Genomic DNA, 22,841 nt, shown 5'->3' with positions numbered 1-22,841 from the left:
TTTGCCCCAAGCAGGAGGTATTACTTTATACTTCACCACTAATCAGAAGATCAATTTTATTAATTTCTTTAATTTTATCCCATTTTGATATATATTGTATATAATATATCCAAAATTATAATAATAGATATATTTCTAAAATAAGGTTAAACAATTTCAGTGATTTTGTTGGCTGTTGCTACCTCATTAAAAAGATAATTATATAACTATTGTACATTTTTTGTATGTAACCATGAAACCTATGTAGTTTTTATTTAGGAATTTAGGAAAATTAATTTAAAAAAAAACACATGCCAAACAAGAAACACCTTAATAAGGTTTAATTACCCTCAGTATAGGTGTGGTTTTTAGGTAAAAGAAAATCTTTTTTTAACAAAACTCTAAAACTTTAAAATAATTATATAAGATAATTTCATTTAACTATCTCTATCATTGTCTATTCGATAAATCTGAGAATCAGGTAAGAATGTAAAAATCTGTTTTTATAATAAATCTTTATTTTATTGTGGCTGTTGTCATGTCAGTTGAAAAGAAATTTATTTTAACAGTTAAAATTTAGAAAAAGTAGAGGTTATTTGGTCAAGTATGGTTCAGACTGGTCGAGTATTGTTCAGACCTTTGGTCGAGTATGGTTTAGACTGAAAAAAATAGGTCGAGTACAGGTCGAAAATGGGTTAAGACTGTTTCAGACTGGTCGAGTAATAGTTCAGACTATTTTCAAAGGCAAAGATAAGGGTAAAGTACAAATCAGTACAGTCGAGTATGGTTAAGACTGGGGTCGAGTAATGTCGAGTAAAATTCAGACCAATTCAGACTGGTCGAGTAAAAATCAGTACAGTCGAGTACAGATATAGGCCATTTCAGACTTTTAATTGTTTGTAGTGATATACAAGGAGGTCAATATAATTCAAAATAATTCAGACACTTTGGCGATACTATTGCAAACAATATGATAAACAGTCAGAATATCTTGATTGCTTTTTTAGATAAATATAAAATTTGGTGAACAGAAGATAATGCAGAAATATTTTGACTTATATGAACAATTGGACAACTATTTTCAGTTTTAAATCAATTAACTGAATATGCAAATGGACATGAATCATGCACGACAAATTTTAAAATCACTTTATATTTATTAACTTCAAATGGGCTTGAATTTCAAGATACACTTAGACTTTCATAATCCCCAATTTCCATTTATAACTAAGTACTTCTCGAAATTTAATATCATATGCTAAAAATAGCTGTATCTACTTTATATAACTCGAGATTTCCACTGCTTCCTTTGTAGAGTTTCATATTCAAGAGATGTCTGTAGATGATCTAGAACATTAACCTTGACCTAAACCAGACAAATGTTTTTGACATTTCGCATATCAACTTGCTCGAATTACTGCAAAATATGACCAATTTATTTAAGAAAGTTGTGTCACTACAAGGAATTTGAGAGACTTAAAAGGCAGTATCAGGGTCTTTCGCCATCTTGGATCTAAAAAATAACAAGAAAACATTTGGTACAGGCTTTTAATGGTAATACAAATTTTGGTGGATGAATACGAACCATTTGTAAGACTTCTCTTTTAAATGAAAAAAACCACTGTTTTTTTACCAAATGCATAATTTTTTCTATTGTTGATTCCAACTTTTAAAACTGTTCATTATAAGAAGATAATCTAACTTAATAAAGTAAATAAATGTACAGTAGCTTAGTTCCTACTTTGTATTATAGCAAGACAAAAGTATTGTGACCACATTTATCTATAAATTTCCTAAACAGCATATCACCAGGTTCAATCCACCATTTTCTACATAAGAAAATGCCTGTACCAAGTCAGGAATATGACAGTTGTTATCCATTCGTTTGATGTGTTTGAGCTTTTGATTTTGCCATTTGATTAGGGACTTTCCTTTTTGAATTTTCCTCGGAGTTCAGTATTTTTGTGATTTTACTTTTCACATGTCTTCTTATAATGTATTTGTAAACTGTCATTTAGTCTTTCTCTATTTGCATGTAGAAATAAATGCGTTTTCCCTGAACATGTAATTTCTTCACAACCTGTAGCTTGAAATTAAACTTGGTGATCATTATCTTTTAATACATTTTTGAAAACAGCACGATATAAAATATATTTTGACAAAGATTAGATTTTTGTTTTTATTCCAATAAAACATCACCATCAATTTTATATAAAAAATGATTAGTAATACTTTACTTTTCATAAAGATGATTGCAGATATAGTTTTTGTGATTGAAATCAATAGGTGTTTTTAATTGTGATAATTAAAATGAGATTGGATAAATTATATTTACAAGATTTGTTGTACGGTAAAACGAAGATGCTAAAAAACATGAAGACCATCGATTTTGATAAGGACAGAAAGTTTAATGATACTGTAAAAATGCAGTAAAATTGCTCAATTTGTCCAGATATGACCCCTGGTAAAAACTTGGTTATGTTCCTTCGTGTTACCTCGACTATAATTATGAAAAAAGACAAACACAGATCAAATTTTTAAATAAGTCTATCATTATGATCATTTATAGGTTTTTTTATAGGATATTTGACATTCGTTTTATTTAGAAGCCTCTGGTATATTTGATGATTTTTTGTTTGCACGGCTGCTGAAATGTAATGTAATCCGGCGGTATTTCGGAAGGTTTGCAACTAATATTCATTCTTTACACTTTTAACCCTATGAAAGGTTCTGTAAATAACTAGTATTGACCTTTGAAGCTTAAACTTTAAGCTATTTTGATCTTACAAATCAAGAATAGAAAAGGAGGCAAATGAAACATATAAATTTTGTTGATTATGAGACTCTCCCCTTCCCCCTCCCCCCCCCCTAAACCCACACCAAAAAAACAAATTATAGAGAAGAAAAAACGATTAGTTATGTCTCTGGTGCAAGAAAGTATATAATATTAAAATTGAGAATGGAAACGGGGAATATGTCAAAGAGACAACAACCCGACCAAAGAGCAGATAACAGCCGAAGGTCACTAATGGGTCTTCAACGCAGCGAGAAAATTCCGCACCCGGAGGTGGTCCTCAGCTGGCACCTAAATAAAATTGTGTACTAGTTCAGTGAAAATGGACGTCACACTAAACTCCAAAACATATAAATGAACTAAAATTAAAAAACATACAAGACTAACAAAGGCCAGAGGCTCCTGACTTGGGACAGGCGCAAAAAGGCGGCGGGGTTCAACATTTTTTGTGAGATCTCAACCCTCCCCCTATACCTCTAGCCAATGTAGAATAAAGAAACACATAGCAACATGCACAGTAAAACTCAATTTAAAAGAAGTCAGGGTCCGATGTCAGAATAGGTAACAAAAGAAACTAAGCAAAATGACAATGATACATAAATTAACAAAGGACTACTAGCAGTTACTGACATGCCAGCTCCAGACCTCAATTACACTGATTGAAAGATTATGTCTTCATCATATAAAAATCAAGTACAATACCTCCCGGGGTTTAGTATCATACCATCATAAAATATATGAGAAGAACATAACCCGTATCATGCCAACAATTGGTTTTAGAATAAATGTGTTTATTTCCGATGCAAAGACCCTATGAGTGAATAAATATTATTACCAAAATATGCAATCCTTAATGACCTGACAACAGTAACGTAACTATATCCCTTCCGAATAAGTCTGTTTAAAGGTTTGGTTAGCTTTTGAGGTGAATGCCGACATTTTTGTGCTTTGTAAAGAATATTACCATAAAAGATTGGATGTGAAATACCTGAACGTATAGGATGTCTGCATGTTGATTTATATTTACGAATGATGTCCTTGTACCGATGATAAAATTTAGTAAATGTTTTGACTAGTTTGTGATATCGAAAACCCTGGTGTAATAATTTTTCATTAATACAGAGAGTTCTTTCGTTGAAATCAAATACGTTGTTACATACACGAGCGAATCGAACAAGTTGAGATATATAAACACCATATGATGGTGACAAGGGAACGTCACAATATAAAAATGGATAATTAACTATAGGAAATGAAAAATCATCTCTTTTATCATAAATTTTGGTATTAATCTTCCCGTTAAAGATATAGATATCAAGATCCAGGAAAGGGCAGTGTTCATTGTTAGTATCAGCTTTATTTAAAGTCAGTTCGGCAGGATAAATCTCTTTATTGTACATACTGAAGTCGTCATTATTGAGAGCCAATATATCATCTAAATATCTAAAAGTGTTATTAAATTTTTAAATCAGATGTTGTTTCGATGGGTCTTTGGTGATTTTAGTGATAAATTGTAACTCATAACAATACTGAAACAGGTCCGCAATCAGTGGTGCACATTTAGTCCCCATGGGAATTCCGATAACCTGACGATATACGGAATCTCCATAGAGAACAAAAATGTTATCTAGCAAAAATTCAAGGGCAGTTATAGTATCAAAGCAGGTCCAATTGACATAGTTCTTTTGTTTGTTGTTACTAAAAAATGACCTAAAAGAGTTTGAACATATATATTCGCATTCCGACTTTTTAAATGCCCATTTAATCAGGTGTGTGAATTTTTTCTTAATAAGATTATGAGGCAAAGTGGCATATAGGGTAGAAAAATCAAAACTTTGAACAGATTCGAAATCACCAATATAAGCATGCAATTTATCAAGTACTTCCAACGAATTTTTGACACTCCAAAAGTAATTAATTCCACTATTTTCAAAGGCCTTATTTGAACAATTTATTACCAGGTTTTTGGTTGTACCAAGGGTACTAGTACGTAGAATAGATAGTTTAGTAGTGGAACAATGGCGTGAAGACGAAATAAATCTATATTTGTAAGGAGTTTTGTGCAGCTTCGGAAGCCAGTACATAGTTGGAACTTTCATTGTATTAGTTTCTGCTTGTAAAGAGGTAGCTAAAAGTTTATGTTTGTTACAGATGTCATTTTCCGAAAATGGAGTCAGTTGGAATGTTGGTGAATTCGTGATTTCCTTTTTCAGAACCTCAATGTAAAATTTACGTGAAACAATGATGATATTTTTAGCAGCCTTATCAGCAGGGACAAAAACAAAATCCTTGGCGAGTTCTTTTAGCTTATGTTTGATACGAGAAATAGGGCTATTATGGTTGTTGTTGGGAGTAAAATGTTCTTTAAAATGTTGAATACGCATATCAACTATGTTCATTACCGAATTAAAAAAAGATTCTAATGATTTATTGTCAGCTTTTTCTCGTTTTATCCATTTAGAGCAGTAAGTACGGAGTGAGTCGTAGATGATGTTAATATTTTGCATTCTTGCTTTCATTAAAATTAAACAAAAAACTGTTCAATCGGCTTACGGAAATTTTCAAATTTCTTTAATGACATGTTTGTATGTCTTCGTCAATTTGTCACTGATGAATAGTTGTATCATTGGCAATAATACAACATCTTCTATTTTTTTGTTGTACTTTAATTGCAGAAAGAACGTGTATGTGCAACAGTATTCTCTGTCAAATGTCCAGTTTGACGGGGTTTCGAAACTTATGTCATGAAATAAATATCAAATAAAAGCAAACTTTTGGTTAAAACGACAAAACTGTAAAAGTAAACCTGTTGTTGATTACAGCCAGCTGCAGACTCGTTGTAATTCGTGAAGCATCGTTTCAAAGTGTCATTATTGTTTTACATTGTACATTCCTTCGAAGTTTGACAGGGTTCAAGATAAAATGTTTGAATCTTTAACATTTTGGAAAGGTACTATTCCTTTGAAAAACATTGATAACAGTTAAGCATGCCAAAATTTATCCGATTTGTCCATTTGTAAACACAATTGCGTCGTGCCAATCTGATGAGTCTACCCATGTCTAACTGATTTTTATAGTTTGTTCTGATGTTGTGTTGTTAAACCAATGCCCAGAGGCTAGATGGAGGGTTGAACGCTCACAAACATGCTTAACCCTGCCACATTCTTTATGTACTTATCTCAAGTTAGGAGAAGACTGTAACCAGTGATTTTCGTTGGTTACTGTTTGATCTGTATCTCATATTTGTTTTTCGTATATTGTTTTGTCATAGATCAGGCAGTTAGTTTTATTCGTTTGAATTGTTTCTCATTTTGTCATGTCGTGGTATTTTTTGCTGACTATACGGCAAAGGTTTTGCTCATTGTTAAAGGTCTTGCGGCACCATATAGTTGCCTAAAACACGTCATTTAGACTCTGGTGGATAATTGTACATATTGGTTCCTCACTTCCTTATTTAAAACAAGATGTGAACATTTGATCGATTTCACCGGATTCGTATACTTCATAAACTCTAGTTATGCACTAAAATGGTGAGTACTAATTGGAGCTTCAAGTGAATGTGTATGAATACCATTGTAAATCGATTTTAAAGTATACGTAAACTTACAAAAGATAAGGAAGGATGTTCCTATTTTTATTGTCGTTAGCGTTAATGGTAGGGAACATTGAAAGTACATCGTTATCAATGTTTTCTTCCGATGACAACAGGAATGAATCAACCCCAACTGAAACAGGTAAAATAGTACTATCATATTTCTGAAAATACTATATTTAATGCATGTTTTGTATTCTTATAATCAATATAACTAGTGTATGTATGTGTGTATCAGAATTAAAACACAATTTTGTATTAAAATATAAACCCATTTTAGAAACTAAATTTTAGATTTATATAAAGTGTTCGGCATTCCCTAAGCATTTGGAGGCACGTTCAGACTTCGCATTCTGTTTGCGATCATGAGAAAAAAAAATTTGCTCAAAGAGAAAATGTCATCCTTTTATCTTAACAATGCAGAAAATACATTGGATTATTCAGTTTAATCAAATTAATACTATGAAATTCATTTTTTGGGGAAAATATAATAAACATTTCAGCATAATTGATAAGACTAATAATGAAAGCTTGATCCGGCAGGTTGAAATGTTTATTTCATATTGAATATTATTTATGGGACAAACAGATTTTGTAAAGGTGACCTATAGTTGTTTACTTCTACCGTCATTTTGTCTCTGATGGAGAGTTGTCTTTATTGAAATCATACCACATCTTCTTATCTTATATCAAGAATATCATTTATAACTTATTTTCTTGAGAATTATCATACATGACTAAGTCTGGTTTAAAAAGCAAGAAAGAAAGAAAAGAGAAAGATTAAAAGATAAAAATGTAAAGATAAGGTACGTGTGTCCAACTTTAATGAACTCGATCTCATAGTGCTTAACGTGACATTTATTTTAGTATTTTACTTATACATGTACTTGACACAATATGTAAACAGATAAATCATATGCAGATCATATATATCTAGCCATCACAACTGTCACAGCATTTCTGAACGTAAAAAAAGATAATTCAACCAAACGTCTACCCAAGAAAACAAATAAGGTTGTTTTAATATAAATGGGGTGCTAATACCAAAATGATTATCTAAAAACCTAATTCGAATAAAGCAGTCAACGACACAACCAATAGAAAATGAACCAATAGACAAACAACAGTCAACCCCAGAACACCTCACAAATATCTAAAGATTGACCATAATCGGGGTTAACTCTAGAACACGAATGAGTACGCGGTTTTTTCTATCATTGCCGTGGAATTTGATTGATTATGACAGGACAAAAAAACCCAACTAAATACTATTTTTATATATTGATCCGCAAAGTAATGTTGTGATATGTTATTAGTATTGTAAGTTGTAAGTATATTTTGTAGCAGGACATGGTATCTATGCAGCATGCGAGACATCGTTTGATTGTGGAAGAAAGTTGATATGTACCGATTTCAAATGTCAATGTTGCAAAGAACTTTACTGGAACGGAACAAACTGTCTTACAAGTAAGTATATTATATAATTTATAAATATTGGCCGTGGGGTTTTAAAGTGTACCTCAGAGCACAGTAAAAGGTAGCTCTGGCATCGTGTTATCTTCAAGATTCTCTTTTTTAACGAACGTGTGTGTCCTGAACAAGTTCGTCTCTTACGCACCCTGATATTAGAAATGCATGCACCTACATGTAAATACGCATTGTATTTCTATTTTTAAAAGTTGCATTAGCAGAAATTCATAACTAAACACATTTAAAAACATTTATTCTAAAACCAGTTGTTGGCATGATACGGGTTATGTTCTTCTCGTATATTTTATGATGCTATAATACTAAACCCCTAACGGGTGTGATTGTGCTTTATTTTCATCTGATGAAGACATAATCTTTCAAACATTTTTTATTGAGGTCTGGAGCTGGCATGTCAGTAACTGCTAGTAGTCCTGTTAATTTATGTATCATTGTCATTTTGCTTAGTTTTTTCTGTTACCTATTCTAACACCGGACTCGGACTTCTTTTAAACTGAGTTTTACTGTGCGTATTGCTATGTTTATTCTACATTGGCTAGATGTATAGAGGGAGGGTTGAGATCTCACAAAACATGTTTAACCCCGCCGCATTTATGCGCCTGTCCAAAGTCAGGAGCCTCTGGCCTTTGTTAGTTTTGTATATTTTTTTTAAATTTTGGTTCATTTAGATGTTTCGGAGTTTACTGTGACGTCCATTTTTGCTTAACTAGTACATATTTTTGTTTAGGGGCCAGCTGAAGCCCGCCTACGGGTGCGGGATTTTCTCGCTGTGTTGAAGACCCTTTGGTGGCTTTGGGCTGTTTTTTTATCTTTGGCCGGGCTGTTGTCTCTTTGACACATTCCCCGTTTCCATTCTCAATTTTATAAAATGTTATTTTCTTCCCAAATTTTTTTGTGAGGGGAAAAATTAGGATTTCCTGCATTGTATGTCCTCGAAGCAAGGCATTATACATTGATGAACTAGATCAATAATTATGATAGGTATACGGTTATAATTGACAATAGGTCTTATGGTAACATTTCCCTTTCAATGGATAATTCATTTCAGGTAATGGACATTACGTACTATGGTAGATAGTTTCCTAATATGTACTGTTTAACTTAGTTTTGTCATCCTTTGGTCCTTGAAATAGTGATTGTCAAATGAGTTTCAATTTGAAAAAAAACATCAGATTTTGCCCCTTTTCATTTTTATTTTTCAAATATGCGTTTAAACAATAAAAAGAATATTAAACCATGATATATTTGTTAACTTTGAATGATAGCTTTAAATTTATATTAGAAGGAGGGTCTAACAGAAATTTGACCTAATTATTATTATTTTTTAATTCTTTGCCAAATAAATTACGAAGTTGCAGAGCATTGAGAACCAAAACTTCCGAAAGATTTTACAAAATAGAGCAAACGTTATCTTTTTCTGGGGTAGAACATCCTTAGTAATGTGAAAAATTCAGTTTGGTAAACAACTAATTCAAATTATGAACATATCAATTATAATGTATGTCAACACAGATCTAGAATGACTGCCTTCTGGGATGGTGATACTCCCGGGGGATAAAAATTCCACTAGCAACTGCTTCCACCAGGATTAAAATTTTATACGCCAGACGCGCGGTTCGTCTATAAAAGACTCATGAATTTTGAGTAATTCAAATGTACTTATATTGTTGTTACCAGATTATCTAGGATCTAGAAAATGTAATGTACCTTCTTTTCCATGGAATTCGAAACGTATATAACCATTCATAAGTTTTACCTTTTAACATTCACATTTAGAAATGTGATATATTATAAATATTTTTGTAACAGGAAAAGGACAGAACCAATATTGCAACTCATCATCAGAATGTATTGAATCTCTTCAGTGTATAGAAACTTCATGTATATGTGCAGAGAAAGACTACTGGGACGGTGACACATGTGTTGCAAGTAAAAATTACTTTTAATCTCAGATATTTTTATATTTTCTTCTACTTTTAGCATATACATACGTAAAAAATAATTAATTTTACCCGATAAAATTTCTTAAATAGAAATAAGTTTAAAACTAAGACAAAACGATTTCCGTACTAAGAAGTCTATTTCAAAATAAATAAGAAGATGAGGTGTTTTAATTAACAGTTACTGCTTATTTTATACCTAACCTCTAATACCTAACTTGACCTTTCATGTGTTTTCATTTCCAAGGAAAATTGTTGAATGACAAATGCTCTCTACACTTTGAATGTCAACCGACACTTAGTTGTGCACGTGGATACTGCCAATGCCCATCATCGGATTTCTGGAATGGATCATCATGTGCTTTGAGTATGTACAATAAAAGATTAACGAAAATTTAGGTATTTCAATATACATTTGATGATGACTCTCATCAAACGGAAGCCATTCTATATGTGATATTTACAGTATGTGTTCAGTTCATACAAGTGCTGATCGTTTATTTGACTAAAAACGAAACATTGGATTATGTCACTTGCGTTTTATTTGTACGAATGTAACTTAGGTGTTCATAATGCAACCTATGGTACATGTAACCGTTGTAATATAGGATAATGAGTTCCACCATCCTAATTAATCAACACAACTTTGTCACACTATTTGTGCAAATACTGTTTTATAAAAATCGCAATTGAAAAAGTAATTGACTTACATATATTAAAAATATTAGTAATTGATAGAAATATGTAACAATCAATTATTATCCGATGATATACACGAATAATCGTAAAAGAAATTTGAAAAACGAAAATATCGAAATATATATCTACTTGGCATCTTTATTATGAAAATTTCTGTATGGTTGTTTGACACAGTCAACTTGTGAAAAACAGTATATATGAATAAGGAAATATGGTATGATTGAATTACCAATGAGACAACTACACATGTACCAAAAAGACAGAAAGACAAAGATACAAACTATAGAGCACTGTATGGCCATGATCAAAACCCATACCGGATATGAAATAATAAAATAATCACGACCCCGCACAACAAAATGCAAAACAATTCACAAGATAAAACCAACGGCCTGATCTATATTTGTATATTGGTAAATCCAACAAAAGATAACCAAACAAGGGCAACCACTGGCCTACAGCCTCCTTACCAAACAAGGGCAACCACTGGCTTACAGCCTCCTGACTTGACACACAAAGAATATATATATGGCCAGGTCAAAGATGTTATTATTTATGAGATCTTTGAAATTTTCAGTCTAAATAGTCAAGTGTACAAAATTTACTAGTTAGCATATATTTATATATAAAATGTTGTTTGTGCTGTATTTAGACCCCTCTACCAAGAAATTTGTTTTGCATGCACACGTATAAAAATTGCGGTTTTTATCCAACGCAATCATAGGTTTGAACGTTGTTTTCAATTTAGACTTATTTATCTGATTTTTCGTTTGGGCTTGTATGATATTTGCCTTCGGGTTTATATGATCCGTTCATCCTATTTCGACTCTTCAAAGTTCAAGAGTCTCAGACTCTATCCTAAATTGAGGTAAATAATATGGCCTTCCAAATACCGTTTCGATTCCTAACATCACTGAAGAGACATTAATTGTCGAAATTCGGATATGATGTACAAATTTTTGCACCTCATGTTTGCGGTGTACCATCTTTTCCGCAAGTTTATTGTTTTCTGTTTGGTATTAAATTAATAATAAAAATCCATTTTGTTACATCTTGTGATCCGTTTTTTTGGCAATCGCCAATGGCAGTCAGCAGAGTTTAAGAACATCCGTTGTTCGACCTGTTAGTTAAATGCGTTTTGTTTAAATATACTTTTTCACTTTTTTGGTCTTTTGGAAAATGTTGATTGTGCTGTATTTCGACCCCTCTACCAAGAAATTTGTTTTGCATGCACACGTATAAAAATTGCAGTTTTTATCCAACGCAATCATAGGTTTGAACGTTGTTTATATATAGATTCTACCACTGCATCGAGTGTGATACGATATTTATCCACTCGAGACAGTTAAATTTTCAAATTTAATACGCGAGGCTCGCCGAGCGTTTTAAATATTTAAAATTTAACTGTCGAGAGTGGATAAATATCGTATTACACGATATTTGGTGGTGGAATCTGTTTCTCTAATGATTTTCAAACTATACGCAGGCAAATTTATTCCTTCTTTTCGAATGATCTGCAAAAAGATGTGCTCTTTCTATGTGACGTCATCAGGCATGGTCGCCTTTTTTTCATGCCGTCACAATAGGAAATTCAGAAGAAAGCAAGAAAATTCGACGTCATAATCGGATTTTAACCAATGAAGAACTGAGATCAAACGAATCACACGTTGATTAAATTGTTTTTATACAATGGGTGCAGAAAAGGATAAATTGACGAAGAATTAGAGAAATATATATATAGTCTGACGTATGATCTCATGTTTAATTCATATTCCGTGAAGCTTATTTAATTATGCATATCGATAATTAAACCATGTTGTTATTTATTTTAGTTACGATTCGTAAAATCAGAAGTGATTTTCAAATAAAAGAACTATATATTTTCATTTTCTATCAATGTACAGGAAAAATCCAAAATGAAACTTGTAGATTGATCCATGAATGTGGAGACACTCTCCAATGTAAAAACAAAACATGTGTATGTTGTAAGAACGACTACTGGAATGGAACCTTCTGTATCACAAGTACGTATAGACTCATACTAGTATTATGATACAAAGTTTGGCTGATGAAATAATTTCTCAAAGAGGCATTAGCTGTCAAATTCATGATCAATGATTTGACTTAAATTACCATATTTGATTTATAACATACTAAATCTTATATCTGAATAACAAAACGTTCAAAAAAGAAACAATTTTAAACAATACATAAATTCGTTATAATGTATCAGCATTTCGTACGTATTCTAGACCAGACGCCATCTAATTTACCATCGAGGTGATATCCAAAGACTACCGACGGTATTACGACATGACACAAACATAGATATAGATATAAATAGACAGACAGACATGCATGTGCAATAATTGTTCTATGACTATTTGTCGAGGTCTGTTTGATTTCATGTTATGTAAATTATAGTTTTACCTGTATATGAATGATTTTTGTGGGACAAATAAGTCAACGAAATGTTTTTCCTGGTGGCTCCTTTGATTCATTTTTTGTATTGACATTCTTTTCTTTTGAATAATTTGAATAACTGAACACGGTAAGCACATGCGTAATCCGGGATCTAATTACGGTCTGCTTGAATACGGATTCAAATTAGTTAAAGTATTTACTTGCAAGACAATTATACATTTGCGAGGATTGTGAGTTTATTTTGACAAAATTGAACCAAACTGAAAGTAAAGGGACGACCATTTGATATTCTGGGGGGGGGGGGGGGGGGGGGGGGGCAGGAGGATTTGTTTTGGATCGGTTATTTATTTTTGTAAACTAAGAGGACAGATTATCTATTTTCTGCACTATTGAAGCAAGATTTTTCATTTTCATTTAAGCAAGGGACTGATTATTTATTTTCACAACTATATTTATAATATTCGAAAACATACAATTTTTAAATTATTTGTTTATTATAAATAATTCATGTATAGTCAAGTCATTATGTACCATTTAATCAGAATTAATTATTATCCTCTGCAGAAATGAATCTTTTATATCCCCCCAATGCATACATTTTGTATACATGTATTGCATACATACACAGTATTAAAGTTTGGTTGAAACTAAGGCTCTTCTAAAAGTATTGGCAAACATGTTTCGCCAAGCGGAGCGAGGCAAAAAATTTTTGAAGGGTTTTTGAACCGCTGAAGGCCCAAGAAGCTATAGAACACATGATGCAAAATCATGCCTTCTGGGTGTTCCCCAGAACCTTTCTTAAACTGAAAATGCAAGTTCTGTTTTAATAATTTTATGACAATATTTTGGTCTCAAAGCAAAATCACGTTATAGATTCAGTGTAAGACTTAAGTTTCTAGGAACAACATCAAAAGACAAATATGCATGATATTAAAAGCAAAAATGTAATTCACATAGTTAAGTCTGTGGCTGCTGTGTTTTTTTAAACTCATGTTCAAGTTAATAATAAAATTACTAAATTACAAAATGAATGCAACACTAACAGAATACAGAAGGGCAATCAATGAACAAAAGACAAATAAATAAGAAACATTGATCCCGAAAAATCTTGGGCTACGTCTGAGGGAGAACAAAACTTGCTTCTTGCAAGGCACTCACGGTGAACACAATTTGATATGGAGACAAGCGTTTGGTTTTGAAATTTCCTACATGAGGGCTAGGCATTTGTCTCAATGGAGTTACGGCCCTGATTTAATAAAAGTGAGGTAAGTGTTCCTGAGACAATTAACCTCAAGTTAAATGAAACCAATTTTCTGACATTTCAAGTATATTTAAATAATATTTATACTTTTATTATTAAAAGATATGGGAAGTGTTTCCCGATTTTTTTTTTGGAAAAAAGATGAATTTATGAAGAATCTGGTGCCATCTCATACTTTCGATTAGACCTGCTGAGTTATTTATTTTCAATACATTGCAAGTCAGGTAATTTATTTTCAAACTACCACAGAACAAACCATTTATTTTTGTGATTATCAAGGCTGAGTTATTTATTTTCAAAATCCCCCCCCCCCCCCCCCCCCCCAGAATATCAAATGGTCGTCCCCTAATACTTCCGCTTGTTTGTTTGAAACAAAAACAAAATCATATTCTATATTTTAGTCTAGATCGTAGCTTAAACCCCGTTAAAATAACAAACAATCTTCTAACCATGATTACATTGAACTATCAATTTTGTTAAGCCACGATATATACCATAGTTTGTTGTTTATTTCTTCCAATGTAAGACGATTGATCGTTTTGAAGACTGTATTGTAGTTCTTTGATGATCTAACTAAAACCTATGTCAATTATCTACATCTAGGATAAAACCACTATTCCATACAATTACTTGGTAACTATTTGAGAGTTTAAACTGAAAATTGCTGACAGACATAATTCTTCTTTTGTTCTTAAAGTGGAAAGATAAGGAACAAGTATACGCATGCCTTACGTCTCTTTCATTTGGGTTGCTGTCTCATTTGTTTTTATTTAAAGTGATAGTAAAACAAAAGTCGTTATTGTAATAACTTTTACCTTTTTTTTCTTCAGAAAAACAAATATACAGTCAATGCAATTCACACATCGAATGCGAAATTGGAATGAACTGTTGTCATGCTTTTTGCCAACTGTCTTCCTGCTTCAAATACACTGAAATGAGTAAATATATATATTGTATTAAGTCCTAAGAAATTTTTTTTTTAATTTTAAAATTTCATTATATGAATAGCAAAAATTCAATGCCAAGACGTTTCAGTATTTCGAAAACTATGCTGGCATATTTAAAGATATAGAACACACATTTTCCCCAGTTTTTAACAATGTCTAAAGACGACAGACGACGACGACTGATGATGACTTTTTCCAAGTGATAGTTATAGCTTATAATAGTACATAGCAGGTCAATGGAATCATGCAATGATGAAGATCTTCTTGAATTCCTATTGTTGTGTTGCTGTTTTTTTTTATTATGATTTACTGCGTGTTAACCGTTGATAATAATGCAAACTATTACAAGTATTTGAGAATTATAAAATGAGGAACAATATTGATAAGTGTCTGTCAAATGTTTACTATCTTTCTTTATATGTTCCATAGTTTGAGGTCAGAAGAATTATAATGACAATATTTATCTAACATCTTAAATGTGTGCCAAAGTTGTTTACTGAAAACATTGTTTAACATTGCTTCCGATTTAAATTGCATTATACCAACAAAAAAGACCTATCTTTTCGACGCACATACACGTATTATCATTTCAATCATAAATCGTCTAATTTCAACTTGTTTTGAACTTCCATGTTTGTCTGTATCTTTGTATGCTTTCTTCATATCAAATTTCAAACAATTCATATTCTTTTAATTTGTAGGTTCCTCTGATTCAGCATTCATTATAACCTTCACAGAGCCTGGTAACGTAAAGGCACAGTACTTACTATTGAACACTAGAAACAAGGGATCGCTATATCAGTTCACATTTTCGAATAACTTAAACAAGTCATACACAATATCACGTGATATTTATTCAATTAATGTGCCTAAAAGCGTTATAATGCCAAATGGTATATCACAAAATGGCGCCCAATACCATTGGTAATGTATGGTCTTCAGATGGGATCTAGTGGGGGATATACAGAAGGTTATATTGCCATCCCGTTAAAATATCTATCAACTCGATACATTTTTCCTTCTTTCAAGATTAACAAGGACAGTTCAATCACAATTTCATCGATTAATGACAATACTAAGATTCAGATAAATCCTAAAATGGAAAAAGAACCACTTAAGTACACGGGTGTCTCCTACAGAAATAATGATACTATCACAGTACTTATCAATAAACACTATTCATTTAAGCTGTCACATACATCTGACTTATCCGGGACAATCGTATCAACCTTCAAACCAGTGTCTATGTTAAGTAGCAGTGCATGTACATCAATAGTAGCAGGTAAAGGCTGTAATGAACTATTGGAGACTGTGTTACCTATTAACCAGTTAGATCAAACATACATCATACCAGCAATAGAAACAAGACCAAATAGTTCTGTGAGGATATTTTGCACAAGAACTACTACTTTGAGAGTGATAAATAAAAATCAAGTAACAGATAGAGTAATCCATGGACAAGAACACTTTGAATTTATCCATGAAAAAGTTTCACATGTGCATGCTAATAACGATGTGTTGGTCATGCTTTATGCACACGAAATTGATGCCGGTGGAACTGTTTTTATGATGACTATACAAGGACGTAATCAGTACCTATCGTACTATAACTTTGTAGTGCCAGATAATTTTACAAGTTATATCAGCGTCACCGTAATCTCTGATGCGTTGGATGGATTATCTCTGGACGGTGAACTAATAACAATCAGAAGTGCTTACACTATTCATGACGGAGCAGAATACTATAGTACCTTTAGTTTACCAGTAACTGCTGGAAATCATAACATGAAGCACGTGAGAGGGGTACGGTTTGGTCTCTGGGTATATGGACAAAATACAAATTACGATTCATATGGTTACCCCGCTGGTATTGCTTTCAAGACAATATAAACATTTCACTACGTCGTTTTATTAACAGTAAACGCATTCACAAAGACAGAAACCTATTGCGAGAGACTATGTGTTTTCCAAAAATTCTTTTAATATTTTCGAAAATAAAACCATCATAATCTGATCAAATAGTGATATTAAATATATTATGTAGTAAACTACAAATTACTTCTTATAACCTACAACAATACTTATTTAGTTTCATTGAAAAGAGCTTTGTAACAATTCATTTTTGCTTATTCTAATAAATATTGCACATCTATAAAAAAAAATAGATAAGAAAGTGACAACCAATCAGGTGAACTAGACTAGAAATCAATAACAATCAGGTAAACCAAACCAGTAATCAACAACCGATCAGGTAAAATAGACAAGTAATCAACAACCAATCAGGTAAACCAGACTAGTAATCAACAACCAATCAGGTAAATCAGACTAGTAATCAACAACCAATCAGGTAAACTAAACCAGGAATCAACAACCAATCAGGTAAACTATACTAAAAAACAACAACAATCAGGTAAAATAAACCAGTAATCTACAACCAATCAGATAAACTAGACCAGTAATCAACAACCAATCGGGTAAACTAGACTAAAAAACAACAACAGTCAGGTGAAATAAACCAGTAATCAACAACCAATCAGATAAACTAGACCAGTAATCAACAACCAATCAGGTAAACTAGACCAGTAATCAACAACCAATCAGGTAAACTAGACGGTAATCAACAACCAATCAGGTAAACAATAATAGAAATCAACGACCAATCAGGTTGAACTAGACCAGTAATCAACAACCAATCAGGTAAACTAGACTAAAAAACAACCAATCAGGTAAATTAGACTAGAAATCAACAACCAATCAGGTAAACTAGACTAGTAATCAACAACCAATCAGGTAAACTAGTAATCAACAATCAATCAGGTAAACTAGAATAGAAATCAACAACCAATCAGATAAACTAGACTAGTAATCAACAACAAATCTAGTAAGCAAGACTAGAAATCAACAACCAATCAGGTAAACTAGACTAGTAATCAACAACTAATCGGGCAAACTAGACTGGAAATCAATGACCAATCAGGTAAACTAGAATAGTAATCAACAACCAATCAGGTAAACTAGAATAGTAATCAACAACCAATCAGGTAAACTAGACTAGTAATCAACAACAAATCTGGTAAGCTAAACTAGAAATCAACAACCAATCAGGTCAACTAAACTAGCTATCAACAACCAATCGGGCAAACAAGAGTATATTCAAAACAACTAATTAGCTAAACTAGACTAGTAATCAACAACCAATCAGGTAAACTAGAATAGGAATCAATGACCAATCAGGTAAACTAGACTAGAAATCAACAACCTATCAGATAAACTAGACCTGTAATCAAAACCCGTCAGATAAACTAGACTAGGAATTAATGACCAATCAGGTGAACTAGACTAGTAATCGACAACTAATAAGGTAAACTATACTAGAAATCAACAACAAATCAGGTAACCTAGACTAGTAATCAACAACTAATCAAGTAGACCAGACAAGTAATCAACAACCACTCAGGTAAAATAGACTAGCAATTAACAACCAATCAGGTAAACTTGACAAGATATAACCAACCAATTAGGTCAACTAGACCAGAAATCAAAATCCATTCAGGTTAACTAGACTAGTAATCAACAACCAATTAGGTCAACTAGACCAGAAATCAACATCCAATCACATAAACTAGACTAGTTATCAACAACCAATCAGGTAAACTAGAGTAGGAATCAACAACCAATCAGATAAACAATACCAGTAATCAACAACCAATCAGGTAAACTAGACTAGGAATCAATAACCAATCAGGTAAACTAGACTAGAAATGAACAACCAATCAGGGAAACTATACAAAAATCAACAACCCAATCAGGTAAACTAGACTAGTAATCAACAACCAATCATGTACACCAGACTGGTAATCAACAACTTATCAGGTAAGCTAGACTAGTAATCAACAACAAATCAGATAAACTAGACTAAAAATCAACAAACAATCAGGTAAACTGGACCAATAATCAACAACCAATCAGTTAAACTGGACTTGTAATCAACGAACAATTAGGTTAACTAGACTAGCAATCAACAACCAATTAGCTAAACTAGACTAGTAATCAACAACCAATCAGGTAAACTAGAAAAGAAATCAATGACCAATCAGATAAACTAGACTTGTAATCAACAACCAGTCAAATAAACTAAACTAGGAATCAATGACCAATCAGGTGAACTAGACTAGTAATCAACAACTAATTAGGTAAACTATACTAGAAATCAACAACAAATCAGGTAACCTAGACTAGTAATCAACAACCAATAAGGTAGACCAGACTAGTAATCAACAACTAGTCAGGTAAACTAGATTAGTAATCAACAACCAATCGAGTAAACTAGACTAGTAATCAACAACCAATCAGGTAAAATTGACAAGATATCAACAACCAATTATGTCAACTAGACCAGAAATCAGCATCCAATCAGGTTAACTAGACTAGTAATCAACAAACAAATAGGTCAACTAGACCAGAAATCAACATCCAATCTGGTAAACTAGACTAATAATCAACAACTAATCAGGTGAACTAGAGTAGAAATCAACAACTAATCAGGTAAACTAAACCAGTAATCAACAACCAATCAGGTAAACTAGACTAGGAATCAATTACCAATCAGGTAAACTAGACTAGAAATGAACAACCAATCAGGTAAACTATACAAAAATCAACAAACAAATCAGGTAAACTAGACTAGTAATCAACAACCAATCAGGTAAACTAGACTAGTAATCAACAACCAATCAAGTAGACCAGACTAGTAATCAACAACCAACCAGGTAAACTAGACTAGTAATCAACAACCAATCATGTAAACTAGACAGGTAATCAACAACCAGTCGGGTAAACTAGAGTAGTAATCAACAACCAATTAGGTAAACTAGACTAGAAATCAACATCTAATCAGGTCAACTAGACTAGAAAACAAGAACCAATCAAGTAGACCAGACTAGTAATCAACAACTAATCAGGTAAACTAGACTAGTAATCGATGACCAATCAGGTAAACTAGACTAGAAATCAACAACCAATCAGATAAACTGGACTAGGAATCAACAACCAATCAGGTAAGCTAGACTAGAAATCAACAATTAATCAGGTAAATCAAACTAGAAATCAACAACCAATCAGGTAAACTAGACTAGAAATCAACAACCAATCAGGTATAATAGACTAGTAATCAACAAACAATCAGGTAAACTAGAATTGAAATCAACAACCAAGCAGGTAAACTAGACTAGAAATTAACAACCAATCAGGTAAACCTGACTAGAAATCAACAACCAATAAGGTATACTAGACTAGTAATCAACAAACAATCAGGTAAACTAGAATTGAAATCAACAACCAATCAGGTAAACCTGACTAGAAATCAACAACCAAGCAGGTAAACTAGACTAATAATCAACAACCAATCAGATAAACGAGATTAGTAATCAACAACCAATCAGGTAAGCTAGACTAGTTATCAACAACTTATCAGGTAAACTAGACCAGTAATCAACAACCAATCAGGTAAGCTAGACTAGTAATCAACAACTTATCAGGTAAATCAAACTAGAAATCAAAAACCAATCAAGCAGATGGTAAATGAAGTGGAAATCGAGTTTTATTGACTAGAAAAAGGACAAATTAAAAGTTTTTAAAGCTAGACTTATAACCGTTCTTAAGCTGCTGACCTCGGACCTGCACACAAATGTTTGATGACAATCTTTATGCAGGATAATCAAGGAAAGAATCAAACCTCGATTTCTGAATGGTAAATACTGAGTAACAATAGTATTACAACATATCATAATCATAGTCCAAGCCACTTTGGGTTTTTTTAATGGAAATACGAAATAGTTATGAAGGCTTTGCGTGAACATTTCTGCTGGCTTCTAAAATAATTTGGTTTCACGTCAAAGTTTGTATTTCAGAAACTTGAAAAAGGTCTCATAGGAGTGAAAGCAAACTCATACAAAAAAGAATATGTGGTTTGATTGCCAATGAGACAACTCTTCACATGAGACCAAATTACACAAAAATTAACAACTATAGGTCACCGTACGGCCTTCAACAATTAGCAAAGCACATACCGCATAGCCAGCTATAAAAAGCCCCGAAATGAAAAATGTAAAACAATTCAAACGAGAAAACTAACGGCCTAATGAATGTACAAATGTCAGGTTAGCATTAAAATGTATCCTCACCAGACCAAATGCTTAGAATGATTGTAAAATTTGCTTCACTATCCTATGATATTGCTGCTGTTCATATACAGTGCTGATATTTAATTTTTGTTAAAATGTGAAAATGATCTGCATTCTAGGAAACTGTAAAATCTAGCAACCGTTGGTCTAAAGAAGATATCTGTTAGTCTGGATTTTTTTTAATGGAAAAGAAACGTAGGCGTTGCGTTTCTCTTAATATCGTGTATATTTGAGTACTTCGTGCGTATTATTGAGTTTACAACGTATTAAGGCCATTCGTGTGTAATACATGTATGATTATCTTTCTAAAAACTACCATTTTACATGTACCAGCCGAGATTCGCTCAAGGAGTCCTGGCACAGTAGGCCACCGTTTTACCAACTGACCTAAAGAAGTGCTTCCCTAGGGCAGCTAATTGAGGTTGGCTTTATATCGACTACATCAGTGGTAATAGTGTGACCATACCTTATATCTTTTGTTTAAAACAAAATGTGAAAATAACACCTTTTGGCTATTTAATTCCTTATTATTTTACAAGACATTGTTAGTAGTACGATTTACAAAGACAATATTATTTGAAGCTTTGTCCGCAGGAACAACATACTTATCGTGAAGAGATGATAGACATTTCACAGCTTCTTTGTCTCTGAAAACGAACTTATGTCGATCATTCTCACAGTTTTTCAACTTATGAATTCGACGTTTTATCAGAGACCTGATTGTTTTGCCCATTCTGACAAAGTGTCCACTTGAACTTCTTCTCGTTGAGCCCATGCTCTGGTGTAGTCCTCAATGGAATTCATAATTATTTTGAAGTTATGATTCCAATTGACGTGTTGGGGTTTTCTAAACTTAGGACCATGAGATATCACCTTTCGGAGATATTCATGTTGAATTATGTTTAGATCCTCACCCTAGACATACTTTAAAAAAGTATTATATCAAGTGAAACAATTCGTCACATAAGAAATAATATCAACGAAACTGATCTTAAACAAACATCTTATGACTTTGGAGAATAAACTTATGATAAGTTACAAACTGCGAAAGACATACAAGATATGAAACACAAGGTTAAAAGATGCTGTACTCTGTCAGATAATTTTAGAAAAAGGTAAATTCCAATTACACTGGTAACATATATAACCCATTGATTATAAATCTTAACAGAGCTATTAAGAAACATTGGAAGATTTTGCAAAGAGATGAATACTAGTATTGTAAAACAGTATTCAAAAAGATGCCTACCATAGCATATAAACGCAGTGAAAATTTAAAAGAACAACCTGCAAATACAAGACTTTTATATAGAGAAACTTTTGAGAAGGGACCATTGCTAAGTATGTCATGATAGAACTTAGCTTAAAAATCACGAAACATCGTTAGTTTAAAAAAAATATATTTTAGTTAATAGGCAATTAGTATTTACGACTCTTTAAAAACGATGTCAAGTCTTGAGGTTTTAGTATGTATGTTGGTGATGGGAATTATTGCATTTGTAGAAAGTTTTACCCAAATATTTATAAATTGTATA

General features: G+C 32.4%; 1 protein-coding gene across 1 annotated transcript; it reads left to right on the top strand.

The window, feature by feature from the left end:
• Positions 1 to 6,359: 6,359 nt before the first annotated feature.
• On the top strand, positions 6,360 to 17,185 carry LOC127705386 (uncharacterized). The gene is made up of 7 exons (XM_052209693.1): positions 6,360 to 6,507; positions 7,710 to 7,832; positions 9,663 to 9,782; positions 10,041 to 10,160; positions 12,397 to 12,516; positions 15,008 to 15,115; positions 15,826 to 17,185. The coding sequence occupies exon 7, from the start codon at positions 16,052 to 16,054 to the stop codon at positions 17,012 to 17,014; it is 963 nt and encodes a 320-aa protein (XP_052065653.1). The 5' UTR covers positions 6,360 to 6,507; positions 7,710 to 7,832; positions 9,663 to 9,782; positions 10,041 to 10,160; positions 12,397 to 12,516; positions 15,008 to 15,115; positions 15,826 to 16,051; the 3' UTR covers positions 17,015 to 17,185.
• Positions 17,186 to 22,841: the final 5,656 nt, after the last annotated feature.

The sequence above is a fragment of the Mytilus californianus genome, unplaced genomic scaffold (genome assembly GCF_021869535.1).
Source record: "Mytilus californianus isolate M0D057914Y unplaced genomic scaffold, xbMytCali1.0.p SCAF_6, whole genome shotgun sequence".
NCBI lineage: Eukaryota > Metazoa > Mollusca > Bivalvia > Mytilida > Mytilidae > Mytilus > Mytilus californianus.
The sequence above is the reverse complement of the archived record's forward strand: the minus strand, read 5'-3'. Positions and strand labels throughout refer to the sequence as shown.